Source organism: Phyllostomus hastatus, unplaced genomic scaffold, assembly GCF_019186645.2.
Source record: "Phyllostomus hastatus isolate PE091 unplaced genomic scaffold, TTU_PhHast_1.1 phas_contig_80, whole genome shotgun sequence".
Taxonomy (NCBI): Eukaryota; Metazoa; Chordata; class Mammalia; order Chiroptera; family Phyllostomidae; genus Phyllostomus; species Phyllostomus hastatus.
The window spans coordinates 3248681-3262669 of NW_025333960.1; the positions used below are offsets into that span (position 1 = coordinate 3248681).

The 13989-nt window shown below is 41.2% G+C and overlaps 1 protein-coding gene across 2 annotated transcripts in view; it reads left to right on the top strand.

The window, feature by feature from the left end:
* Window positions 1–272: 272 nt before the first annotated feature.
* Window positions 273–13989, top strand: part of TXNRD3 (thioredoxin reductase 3) — a 77680-nt gene continuing 63963 nt past the window's right edge. The window contains exon 1 of one of the 2 annotated variants that reach the window (XM_045849646.1): window positions 273–638. In XM_045849646.1, coding sequence (XP_045705602.1) covers window positions 483–638 — 156 coding nt within the window. In that variant the 5' untranslated portion in view covers window positions 273–482. Of the gene's footprint in view, window positions 639–720; window positions 1015–13989 lie in introns of those variants that run through there. The other variant, XM_045849647.1, reaches the window with a different exon arrangement.

The following is a 13989-nucleotide window of genomic DNA, read 5'->3' on the forward strand; positions in this document are numbered from 1 at the left end:
TACTAGAGTTTGGGGTGATTGTTATAAATTACAAGGCATGTAAAGTGTTCCACTGAGGGCATCCCTGGGTGGCATTGCAGAGCCTGGTTTGTCCCGATGTGTGCACACAAAGTCGCAATAACGAGGGTATACAGCACGAAGGTACGCAGGCTTGCACCCAACCATTTTGGAAAGGTAGGTAGAAGACTCCGGCGCCACACTTATTCGCGTGAGCGGCGGCGAGGGGGCACCACGTGACAAGGCAGTACCGGGGGCGGGGCGAGCCGCAGTCCGGGATTTGCTGTAGTTGGGATCTTGGGCGGTGTTTGAGGTTTCTCCTCCCAAACTCAGCCTGGGGCGCTCCGTTGGAGTAGCGGACTTGAGTAGCAGGCCAGGTCCCACCCGGCCGGGAGCGACTTTAAGGCCCTGGCGCAGCATCGTCAGGTCGGGTGAAGGTGGGCGCTGTCCCCAACCGCCGCCTGGGCGGTGTCAACGGCGTGCCCATGTCGCTGCCTGGGCGCCGGGGCCGCCTGTCTTCCCCTGGAACCAGTCGCCAGTCCTCCGAGGCCCGCGAAAAGCTACGGCGCCGTCTCTTGGGCCTCATCGAGGGCAACAAAGTGATGATTTTCAGCAAGAGCTACTGTCCTCACTGCACGCGGGTAGGCGGGGCAGGGGCGGGGGCGGAGGCGGGCTTGGGAAATGCTGTGAGAGCCTGGGGGAGACCGGGTCTTCGGGATCCCAGGCTGGCCCTCCCTTCGGCGCCCGGGGACCTCGGACTGGAGCGTTCTTGTTCCACTCTCGGAAGTGCACCCGCGAGGCCCAACTACCGCTCGGCTGGTCGGGACCCGGAGCCCGGGACTCGTTTTCGGGGTGGTTTACACAAAGCCTGAATCAGAACCTTTTGCTTTGCTCCTTTGGCTCCGTGGTGAGGCGGCCGCACGGGACGGCCTCCCAAAGCTACCGCGACGGCCTAGACTCCGCAGAAATGTTCTAGGACCGCGGTCGAAGGGGTAACCGCTCGTCCTTTTCGTCCTGGTTGGTAGTTTGATGTTGGTTTACTTATCAAGTGTATATCCAGAAGAATAAAAGATATTTCTAAAAACTTTTGGCCTGTTAAGAGTAGTGCAAGGAGAGGCCAGGACTTGGGAGTAGTAGACGGGACTTGGAGACAGATCCAGCTTCCTAACTGCTTGACCTTGACCGAGTTACAGAACTCTGCGGAGCTTTGGTTTCCACATTTTGTAAAATGAATGCGAGGAAGGGTGTGAAGGTGGCACGGGGTGAGGTAATTTCAGTTATACTTCATAATACTTTAACTTTGGGGGCTAACTGCGAGTCCAGCATTTTTATGGGCAAATTTGTTCTGAGGTTTAAAATAACTCACTTAGAAGTGAACCTTTGGAAGATAACTGAGTAATAGGGACTTTTCATATTTTTAAATACACTTATCAGAAAGTTGAAATGGAATATGAAAAAACAAACTCTTGGGTAGTTTCATGAAATTATAGGCTATGTTTTCAAATTTATTTTTGAGTACTCATTGTCTTACATATTGTTTCATAAAACTTGCACGTACATCTTAAAGAATAAAGAAACAAAGTAGTACTCTGGAAGACTCCTTGGATGTCTCACCCTGATTACATTTTCCCCTCTGCCCTTAGCGTGAACCACTATCCAAAATTTCTTGCTTTTCTTTGCATTTTTTATCAAATACACATATATTCCTGAAAATATTTTGTTCCTTTTGGCTTGTTTTGGTACTTTAAGTAGAATCATACCATAGTTTATTGATTCTGCTGTTTCTAGTATTTTGCCCTTAAAAGCAACACAGCTATGCTTATTCTTACACATATCTTTCAGTGCATATGTAAGACTTTACAGTAGTTATCTTGAAGTTGAATTGCTCGCCATAGAGGATACATGATTTCTACCTTAACAGGTGATGCCAAACTGTTTTTCCAAGCTGTTATAGCAGTTACTCTCCCACTAGCAGTGGGTAACACTTCTGCTTTGCTTCATATCCTTGTCAACAGTTGATATATTTAATTATTGCCTGCATAATGGCAATTATGAAATGGTATTTTGTTGTGGCTTTAGTTTTATGTTTCCTGATAAAGTTGCACATCTTTTCATGTGTTTATGGACCATTTGCATTTCCTGTTCTATGAAACTTTCAGGCCTTTTGCTTTTTTCTCAGGTTGTTTTATTTTTGTACTGATTTGTAGGTATTCTTTATATTTTGGATATTAATACTTTGGTTATAATATATTGGGAAATCTCCCATTTTTTTTTGTTTTTCATATTCTTTATGGGATCTTTTGGTTAACTGAAGTTTGCAAGTTTAATGTAGTTGTGTTACAGAACAAGGGGGGGCCTGGGATGATATACTATTATTGAAAGAAGCCCCCAGGTCCATTATGTCCACTGCCAGAGGAAAGATGTCTCTCAATGCCAGAGATTCGTGAAAAGGAAAGGAAATGTTTATTTAATGCTATACAAACTTAAAGTAGTGACCTAATGTCTTCATCAAAAAAATCCTAAAATCTCTTAAAACACCCACAAACAGACAAAGTCCTTCCTTCCCCCTTTGCCCAGTCCAGAGTACCGAATCTCAGGAAAGGAAATAGAAGTCCATGGCTCAGGCAGTCCTCTGGTTATTCCCAGTTAGTACTCTGTCTTGACTGAGAGACCTCCCTGGGTTCCTGGCACCCTCAGCTGTGTCGCCAGGATCTCTGCTAAAACCAGGTGGTGGTTCCCTCTTCTAAAGCTGCAGGGGTCCCCACTCTGGCAAAGGCACGTGGTCCTCTCTCCCAGGGCCACGGGAGTCCCCACTCAGCCAAAACCGCGTGCTTCTCTCTTCAATGGCTGCCGTGTCTGGGTTTAAATCCCCTCGCCAATCTTCCTCTGCAGCCCCATTTCTGACTCCTCCTACACTTGGCCACACTTGCCCTCAATCTGCTGTCTTTTCCAGCTTTACTGGTCGCCATCGTGGGTCTGGGCAGGTGTGACCCCATGTCATGGAGCCAATCTTCTCCGAGCTCCCATGCAGGCGCTGTAACTCGGGGGACCTGTCCCCCAGTCACATCTTGGGGGGGAAGGTCCCTTTCCATCCCCCTGGCCTAGAGCATGGCCATAGCTATTTAGCATATCTAAGTGACCAGCCAAAGGCTGTAGGTATGTTAAATGACCATGCCATGGATTATCTGCAAAGCTGCCCTGCATGTTCTTGCTCTGTGTGCCCCTTCCCCCAACTCACACCTATGGGGGAAGGGGTGGAGACATCTTAAAATCTCCTGGACACCTTGAGTTCTGGACCCCATTTCAAATGCCCATTTGGGGTCCCTCCTCTTGGCTGCACCCTGTAACAGTTGTGTTACTGGAGAAACCTTGGCTCTTGCTGATGTAGTAAAGAATTACAGGTCAGCAAGCCTATTAGCGTGCAGGCAAAGTTTATTAGTGAATGAAAGAACAAAAGCAAGGGTGGAAAAAGCAAGGGTGGGCAGCACTCAGGTGGCCAGAAAGGGGTGGCCAGGGGCCTGGTGGCCAGAGGCCCCCACAGTGTGACAGGAGAGCCACAAACCAAGAGAAGATCAGGAGTCCTTTGTTCTGAGGACTTACATAGTTGGCAGGATGGAGGTGAGGGAGCTACCTGTTGATTGACAGGTAAAGGTGGTACCAGCTTTCTGTGGGGAGGTGACCGCCTAAACATAGGTATGGGTGGGTTCTGTTAACCTGAATCCTTATCTTGCTTCAGACTCCTATTTGCTCATTTTGTACATGAGGCAGGCAGTTAAACAAAGTTGTTTATGGGCTTTTTCTTTTGGGCACTGTAGACTGCCACCCCTTCTCCTTTCTAGGCCTTGAGCTGAATACACAGTGTCAGGGTTTTCCTTTTACCAGCTAGTGGAGATGACACGTATAGATTTTTAAGGGTTTCCCTCTTGCACTATCATAGTTTACTTGTGTTATTCAGAGTGCCTGGCATCCTCATCAGACCAGGCTCAGAATCCCTGGGTAAACAGGTAAGAAATGTCCACCTTTGTTTTTAGCCTCCTAAATTAAGTTCTTTGTTAGATTGCAATGGGGAGGGCCCAGCCTTTATTTCCCCTCTGGTCCTTCATTCCTAGCTGCTACCTAATTTTGGTAGGTGTTGCCTGGCAACCAGGACACAATAGTCTCCCAGCAACAGTAGCCCAGTCTCAGGATTCTTCTTATACTATCTCCTGCAACAGTTGAATCTATCATTCTTTTCCTTTAAGGTTTGTGCTTTTTGTGTCTTATTTTAAGAAATCTGTGTCTACTCTGAGGTTATTAAGATAATGCATTGGTTTTAGTTCTTGAAACTTTTAGAGTATGTTTCTCACATTCACATTCTGTATTCTACCTGGACTAGATGCTGACAGTGAGTGGGGATCCATTTCATTTTTTTCTTTAAGACTTATCAGTTGTGTCTTCTTCATTTATTGGAGAGTCCATGCTTTCCATGCTAATTTGAATGCTCTCAGATATGCATTGGCCTGTTTCCAGGCTCTGTCTCCTATCTCTATTTTTTATTTTTATTACTTTAAAAATTTATTTTATTTTGATTTAATCTTTATTGTATGTTTTCCCTTACCTTATACATCCCTCTCCCCCCAAATCCCCACACTGTTGTCCATGAATCTTTTTTCCTCAATTCCTTGACCCCCTCACCTCCCTTCCTCCATGAGCTGTCATCCTGCTCTCCATCTATGAGTCTGTCCCCATTTTCCTTGTTAGTTCAGTTTGTTCATTAGATTACACATATGAGTGAAATCACATGGTATTTGTCTCTCTCTGACTGGCTTATCTCACTTAGCATAATGTTCTCCACATCGATCCATATTGTCCTAAAGGGTAAAATTTTCTTCTTTTTTACAGCCAAGTAGTATCCTATTATGTAAATATCCCGTAGTTGTTTTATCCACTCATCTACTGATGGGCACTTGGGCTGCTTCCATATCTTGGTGATCGTAAATAATACTGCAATGAATATAAGGGTGCTTATGTTCTTTTGAATTAGTGTTTTGGGTTCCATCAGGTATATTCACAGAAGTGGGATCACTGGGTCAAAGGGCCCATCTATTTTTAAGTTTTTGAGGTATCTCCATACTGCTTTCTGCAGTGGCTGCACCAGTCTGCATTCCTACCAACAGTGCAAAAGGGTGCCCCTTTCTCCACATCCTTGGCAGCACTTGTTTGTTGATTTATTGATGATAGCCATTCTGACAGGTGTCTCATTGTGGTTTTAATTTGCATTTCTCTGATGAATAGTGACATAGAGCATCTTTTTATGTTTCCTATTAGTCATCTGTATGTCCTCTTTGGAGAGGTACCTATTTAGGACCTTTGCCCATTTTTTTAAATTGGGTTGTTAGTTTTTTTGGTGTTGAGTTTTGTAAGTTCTATATAAATTTTAGATATTAACCCATTATCAGATGTATTGGTGAATATATTCTCCCATTCTTTGAGTTGTCTTTTTATTTTATCAGTGATTTCCTTTGCTGTGCAAAAACTTCTTAGTTTTATGTAGTCTATTTGTCTATTTTTTCTTTCGTTTCCATTGCCTGAGGAGATATATCCCATAAAATATTGCTACAAGCAGTGTCTGAGATTTTGCTGCCTATGTTTTCTTCTATGATTTGTATGGTTTTGGGTCTAACATTTAAGTCTTTGATCCATTTTGAATTTATTCTTATGTGTGGTGTAAAAAGGTATTTAGTTTAATTTTTCTACCCATATTTGTTCATTTTTCCCAACACCATTTAATGAATAAACTTTAGTCCATTATATGTGTTTGCTTCCTCTGTCTAGTATTAAATGACTATAAAGGTATGGGTTTATTTGAGTTCTCTATTCTGTTCCATCCATCTGTGTATCTGTTTTTATGCCAGCACCAGGCTGTTTGGATTACTATGGCCTCGTAGTATAGTTTCACTTTAGGTAGTGTGATTCCCCAAATTTGTTCTTCTTTCTCAAGATTGCTGTTGGTATTCAGGGCCTTTTGTGATTCCATATCAATTTTTTAAATATTTGTTCTGTGAAATATGCCATTGGAATCTTGACAGGAGTCATGTTGAATCTATAAATTGCTTTGGGTAGTATAGACATTTTAATGATATTAATTCTTCCTATTCATGAACACAGTATGTGCTTCCACTTATTTGTATCTTCTTCCATTTCTTTCAAGTGGTGTATTATAATTTTCCAAGTACAGGTCTTTTAAATCCTTGGTTAGGTTTATTCCTAGGTATTTTATTCTTTTGTAACAATTGTGAATGGGATTGTTAATTTTCCTTTCTGTTAGTTAGTTCATTATTGACATATGAAAATGCAACTGATTTCTACTGAATTCATTTATCAGTTCTGGTAATATCTTGGTGGAATCTTTGTAGTTCTCTAGGTACAGTATCATGTAATGAAGACTAGATCAAATGTGGAGGCAGCTAGGCTACTCAGGAAGTTATCATTGGTCAGATACAAAATAATGGCCCAAACTGTGAAGAAAATGCCCCAAGTTTTTAAAACTCCTTCCCCACATTAATTTTAAGCCAATCCTGATTCATACATAGCGTGGGTTAAAATTGTAAACTTCCATTGGTCAGCTGCTTTACTATTTTAACCATGTAAAGTTTTGTAGCATTAGCATATTTACATTGTTTTGCAACCATCACCACAGAGCTTTCTTCATGTTCCCCAACTGAGACTCTGTATTGATTAAACAGCATTTCCTCATTCTCGCTCCTCAAGCCCCTGGAAACCTCCATCCTAATATCTGGCTCTTTGAATTTGACTACTCTAGTTGCTGCATATAAGTGGAATCATGCAATATTTGTCCATTCATGAAAGACTTATTTCATGAACATTATGTCCTCCACATTCATCCATTTTGGCTTTTATGAATAGTGTTGCTGTGAACATGGTTGTACAGATATCTGTTTGAGTCTCTCTTTTAGATATATGCCCAGAGGTGGAAGTTTTAGATTATATGATATTTCTATTTTTAATTTTTTTGAGGAAACCATCATACTGCTTTCCATGGTGGCTGTACCCTTTTATGTTCCCACCAACAGTGCACAAAGGTTCAGATTTTTCCACATCCTTGTCAACATTTTTTCTTTTTTTGTTGTTTTTTGATAATAGTTATCCTAAATGGATAGTGATATCCCTGTGGTTTTGATTTGCATTTCCCTAAAGGCTAGTGATGTTGAATATCTTTCATGTCCCTATTTGCCATTTGTGAATGGCCAATATCTTCTTTGGAGAAATATCATTTTAGGTGCTTTGGCAGTTTTTTAAATGTTTTTTTTTCTTTGTCTAGTTGTAGGAGTTCTCTTTATGCATTCTAGATATGAATCCCTTGTCAGGTATGTGATTTACAAATAGTCTCTCCAATTCTGGGGGTTGCCTTTTTACTCAGTAGATAGTTGGTTTTGATATACAAAAGTTTTTAATTTTCATGAGGTCCAATTTGTCTGTGTTTTCTATTTTTAATTATATTTCTGAGTGTTCTTTTATAGTTGTCCCAAATTTTCCCCCTTTGTACTCTCCACCCAGCATCCCTCACTCCCTCAGGCAATCCCCACATAATTGTTCATGTCCATGGGTTATGTGTATAAGTTCTTTGGCCATTCTGTTCCCTATATTGTACTTTAAATCTCATGGCTATTCTATAACTATCTATTTTTACCCCTTAAAATCCCTTAATCCCCTCATCTCTTCACCCATTTCCCTACACTATCCTCCCATCTGGCAGTGGTCAAAACGTTCTCTGTATCCATGATTCTGTCTCTGCTTTTCTTGTTTGCTTCATTGTTTTTTAGATTCAATTGTTGATATGTATTTCTTGCCACCTTACTGTTCATAGTTTTTATCTTCTTTTTCTTAAATAGGTCCCCCCTTTTTTAAAAAAAGATTTTATTTATTGTGAGAGACAAGGGAAGGGAAGGAGAAAGAGAGGGAGAGAAACATCATTGTGTAATTGTCTCTCACGAACCCTCCACGAGGGATCTCACCCGCAACCCAGGTGTGTGCCTTGACTGGGAACTGAACCAGTGATCTTTGGTTCTCAGGCCTTTGGTGCTCAGTCCACTGAGCTACACTAGCCAGGGCTTAGATAGGTCCCTTTAACATTTCATATAATAATGTTTTGGTGATGATGAACTCCTGATGCGTGGGTCCACGGCCAGCAGTGACCACAGAACGCTGTGGATGGCTCGCTGAAAACACGCGAGAAAAAACATGCACAGAGACAAACTAGTTTCTGTGGAGAAGTAGGGACGAAATGGCCACCTCCCCCTAGTGGAGCGCCCCGATTTACGGTCCATACCTGCTTTTATTAGGCTCATTTTGCATAATAATTCAAGTACAGTACTCATTACAAGGAAGTAAGGGACTATAGAAAACAAGGAACTCTGAGGGTCTATTTTGAGTTGGGGTCAAAGAGCCTTAAGACTTTGAGGAACAAACTAACTTCCTCCTTGGACCCTTCTCATTCAACTGAGAGCATTCTAAACAAAGAAAGTTTCACAGTAATTTACATATTCTTTCTTAGGCCTGATCACCCAGGGGATCCGCCTTTTTCAGCACAGAGCTGCACCACCCTGTCATTGTTTCAGGCTTAGGTGGAGCAAGGGAACCAAGGCAACCAAGAGATAAGGAGATTTTCTCCCAGACAACGAGAACTCAGGCTATGTCAAAGCCGAGGAGCGAGGGTCCATCACCCCCTTTTGCTGCAGCCCCCCAAGTCCTTCTTTGTGGGGGCTTCCCAAAGTGATCATGCTTGTCTTAGGTCGTTCCCCCCCTTGGGGAATCTTACCGGTCTTTGGCTAACCGACCAAGCTTTTGGGGGTTCAGTTATGAATAAAGCAGCAGAAGCAGCATTCCTGCCAGGGAGATAAGCTTATGTCTCCTTGCTGGCTTACGGTTCCAAGGGCGTTCCCTTAGCCTTAGCCTAGGCGGGGGTTTCAGCTTCTGATACCAGTCAGGGCTGTTCCCAACAAACTCCTTTAGTTTTTTCTTGTTGGAGAAGCTCTTCATCTGCCCTTTGATTCTAAATGATATCATTGCTGGGTACAGCAGTATTGGCTGTACATTCCTGCTTTTCATGACATAGAATATTTTTTGCCCATCCCATCTAGCCCACAAAGTTAGTTTTGAGAAGTTAGCTGATGGTCTTATGGGAATTTCCCTGTAGGTAACTACGGTAACTGCTTTTCTCTTGCTGCTTTTAAGATTCTCTTTTTATCTTTAACCTTTTGCATTTTAATTATAATGTGTCTTGCTGAGGGCCTCTTTGGGTTCATCTCCTTTGGGACTGTCTCTGCTTCCTAGATTTGTATGTCTATTCCCTTCATCAAATTAGGATAGTTTTCTTTCACTATTTTTTCAAGTAGATTTCCAATTTCTTGCTCTCCCTCTCCTCCTTATGGCACTCCTATGATGCAAATGTTGGATCTCTTGAAGTTGTCCCAGAGGCTGCTAACACTATCCTCATTTTTTTATTTCTTTTTTCTTCTTGTTCTGATTTTTTTGTTGCTTCCATACATTCCAAATCATTGATTTTGTTCTTATTCACTCTACTGTTATTGCTCTGTAAATTGTTCTTTATTTCAGTTATCCTTCATTTCTGATTGGATCTTTTTTATGTTGTTCAGGCCCTACTAAGTTCTTTGAGTATCCTAATAACCAGTGTTTTGAACTCCACATCTGATAGATTGCTTATCTCCATTTCATCTAATTCTCTTCTGGAGTTTTGATCTGTTCTTTTATTTGGATCATGTTTCTTGGTCTTCTTGTTTTGGCAGCCTCCCTGTGTTTGTTTGTTTCTATTCAGTAGAGCTACTATGACTCCCTGTCTTGGTAGTGTGGCCTAATGTAGTGGGTGTCCTATAGGTTCCAATGGCACAGCCTCCTCTATCACCCAAACTGGGTACTTCAGGTGTGCCTTTCATGTGGGCACAGTACAACTTCCTCTTGTAGTTGAGCCTTGATTCTGTTGGCAGGCCAATGGGACTGATATACCCTGGGTAGTCAGCTGTAAGGATTGGCTATGACCACTGACCACCAGCTTCTGCCCTCTGTGGAGGATCAGCTGTGTTAGGGCAGGGTGATGATGCTCCAACCTGGTCTGTAGCTGTCTAGGGGGTTCAAAGGCTCTGGGATTTCCTGGGTGTCCAGGGTGTAAATCTAGACTGGCTGCTTTCAGTACTAAGCCTGGGGATACTTAGCAAGAGGTATGGGGGCTGGGAGCTTACTGTGGCCAGCTGTTGCTTATTTGATAGTATTTAGGAAATTGAGAAGCATGAGCCAAGACCAGCCATTCATAAGGAAAAGTCATGGTTAACAGTTTAGGTCGGTCTGTAAGTTGGGTGGGAGGGAGTCTCAGGGGATCGTCAGGGTGGGACAATAGTGTTAGTGAGGTTGATGAAGTCTAAGATGTGGCACCTGCCTGCTGGCTCTGTGGAGTTGTGGGGGAAGGGCTCAGAAAAGGAAAAATGGCCTCTGCTTGTCTTTCTGTCTAGGGGAAAGCTGTACCCCAGCTCCCTCATTGATACCAGACACTTAAGTTCCTCCCTATATGCCACTGGTGCCTTTCTAGCTACTGCCCCAGTGCTGGAGCTCAGAGGGAGTGAGTCTGAGTAAGTTCTTGTGTGGGTTCTGTAAGAGGAACTGCTTGGGACTCTAGTATTGTCTTCGTTGGACTTAATTGTGCTGGTTTTTACAGCCAGTATTTATGGGCTCTTATCTTCCTGGCAATGGAACCCTGGGCTGTGAGGCCTGATGTATGTCTTGAGACTACTCACTCCTGAGATTTCCCTCCCAAATTTTTATCCACCACACCTGGATTTGGGACCAACCCATTCTGTGTCTCTGTCCCCCCTATGAGTCTGGATGTATGTGATTTCTTTAATTTTGTAGTTGTCAGACTTCCATTCAACTTGATTTCTGACCATTCTGAGTGATGGTTGTTCTATATTTTATTTGTAATTTTGCTGTGGTTGTGTGAGGAGGTGAGCCATGTTTACCTATGCCACATCTTGAACAGAAGTTCTTTTTTAATTTTCTCGTCTTTGTTTTCTTTTGTTAGTTGTGCCTTTGGTGTCATATCCAAGAAATCATTGCCATATCCAGTGTTGTAAAGCTTTTGGCCTATGATTTTTTCTAAGAGTCTTAGCTCTTTTATATTTTGATCCATTTCAGTTCATTTGTATATTGTGTTAGCTAAGGGTCCAACTTCATTCTTTTGCATGTGGATATCCAATTTTTTCAGCACCATTTGTTGAAAAGACTGTTCTTTTCCACATTGAATAGTTTTGGTACCATTGTCAAAAATCATTTGATCTGATGATACTCGAGGCTTTTTGTCTGGGCTTTCTGTTTTCTTCTGTTGACCTATGTTTATCTTTATGCCAGTACCACATTGTTTTGCTTACTGTAGCTTTATAGCAACTTTTGAAATCAAGAAGTGTGAGACCTCCAACTTTGTTCTTATTTTTCAATATTTTGTATAATTGGGTGTTTTCTTGAGATTCCACATGAATTTTAGGATGGCTTTTTATGTTTCTTAAAAATTTGTTTTTGAGATTTTCAGATTATACTGAATCTGTAGATTGATTTGGGTAGTATTGACATGTTAAAAGTGTTAAGCCTTCTAATCCATGAACACAGGATTTCTTTCCAATTAATGGTGTCTTTTTAATTCTTTCAGCTACATGCTGTAGTTTTCAATATAGACTTCTGTAGTTTTCAGTAAAGACTTCTGTAGTTTTTAGAAGTCTTTGCCTCCTTGGGTGTATTCCTAGGTACTCTTCTTTATGCTATTGTAAATGGAATTCTTTTCTTAATTTATTTTTTTGTTTGTTCATTTTTACTTTATAGGAAAGCACCTGATTTTTGTCTCATCTTTTATCGATACCTTTGGTTGAAATTCTTTTTTATTTTTTGGTAAACTTTTTTTTTTCATTTTAATCATTGTTCAAGTACAATTTTCTCCCTTTTACTCCCAATCCAACCCACCCACCCAACCCTCCCCACTTCCCTCCCATTACCACCCTTCCACTAGTTTTTGTCCATATGTCTTTTAAATTTGTTCCTGTAAACCCTTCCCCTTCTCCCCTGAAATTCCCTCTTCTCTCCCCTCTGGTCACTGTCACCTTGTCTTCTATTTCAGTGTCTTTGGTTATATTTTGCTTGTTTCTTTGTTTTGTTGTTTAGGTTCCTGTTAAAGGTGAGATCATATGGTATTTGTCTTTCACTGCCTGGCTTATTTCACTTAGCATAATGCTTTCCAGCTCCATCCATGCTGTGGCAAAGGGTAGGAGCTCCTTCTTTCTTTCTGCTGCATAGAATTCCATTGTGTAAATGTACCATAGTTTTTTCATCCATTCATTTACTGATGGGCACTTAGGTTGCTTCCAGCACCTAGCTATTATAAATTGTGCTGCTATGAACATTAGGGTGCATAGGTTCTTTTGGATGGTGTTCTGGTGTTCTTAGGATATAGTCCCAGCAGTGGAATTGCTGGGTGGAAAGGCAGATCCATTTTTAGTTTTCTGAGGACGTTCCATACTGTTTTCCATAGTGGTTGTACCAGTCTGCAGTCCCACCAACAGTGCACTAGAGTCCTTTTTCCCCACAACCTCTCCAATACTTGTTTGTTGCTTTGTTTATGATGGCCATTCTGACTGGTGTGAAGTGGTATCTCATTGTGGTTTTAATTTGCATCTCTCTGATAGCTAGCGATTTTGAACATCATTTCATATTTCTTTGGATTTTCTGTATGTCCTCCTTGGAGAAGTGTCTGTTCAAGTCCTTTGCCCATTTTTTAATTGGGTTCCTTGTCTTCTTAGAGTGTAGTCGTGTAAGTTCTTTATATATTTTGGAGATTAAACCCTTGTCTGAGGTATCATTGGCAAATATGTTTTCCCATACAGTTGGTTCTCTTTTTATTTTGATACTGTTTTCTTTAGCTCTGCCGAAGCTTTTTATTTTTATGAGGTCCCATTTGTTTATTCTTTCCTTTATGTCCCTTGCTCTAAGGGACAAGTCAGTAAAAAAAGTTTCTGCGTGAAATATCTGAGATTTTCCTACCTATGTTCTCCTCTAGGACTTTAATGGTGTCACATTTTATATTTAAGTCTTTTATCCACCTTGAATTTATTTTTGTATAAGGTGCTTTGTTGGTGCTCAAGTTTCATTTTTTTGCATGGAGCTATCCAGTTCTCCCAACACCATTTGTTCAAGAGGCTATTTTTACTCTATTTTATGTTGCTGCCTCCTTTGTCTAATATTAATTGACCATAGAGACTTGGGTTTATTTCTGGACTCTCTGTTCTGTTCCATTGGTCTATGTGCCTGTTTTCATGCCAGTACCAGGCTCTTTTGATTACAGTGGCCTTGTAGTATAGTTTAGTGTCAGGTATTGTGATCCCTCCTACTTTACTCTTCTTTCTCAAAATTGCAGCAGCCATTCGGGGTCGTTTATGATTCCATATAAATTTTTGAAGTGTTTGTTCTATGTGAAATAAGCCTTTGGTACTTTAATAGATATTGCATTGAATGTGTAAATTTCTTTGGGTAGTATGGACATTTTGATGATGTTACTTCTTCCAATCCATCAACACTACATGTGTTTCCATTTGTTTGTGTTGTCCTTGATTTCTTTCCTCAGTGTTATGTAGTTTTCTAAATACAGGTCTTTTACCTATTTGGTTAGGTTTTCTCCTAGATATTTTATTTTTCTTTTTGCTATTTCAAATGGGATTTTTTTTCTTGATTTCTGCTCTTGCTGTTTCATTGTTGGTGTACAGAAATGCCTTCAATTTCTGGATATTGACTTTGTATTCTTCTGTTTTGCCAAATTCATTTATTAGGTCAAGCAGTTTTTTGGTGGAGTCTATAGGATTTTCTATGTACACTATCATGTCATGTGCAAACAGTGACAGTTTTGTTTCCTCCTTTCCGATTTGGAAGCCTTTTATTTCTTTTTCT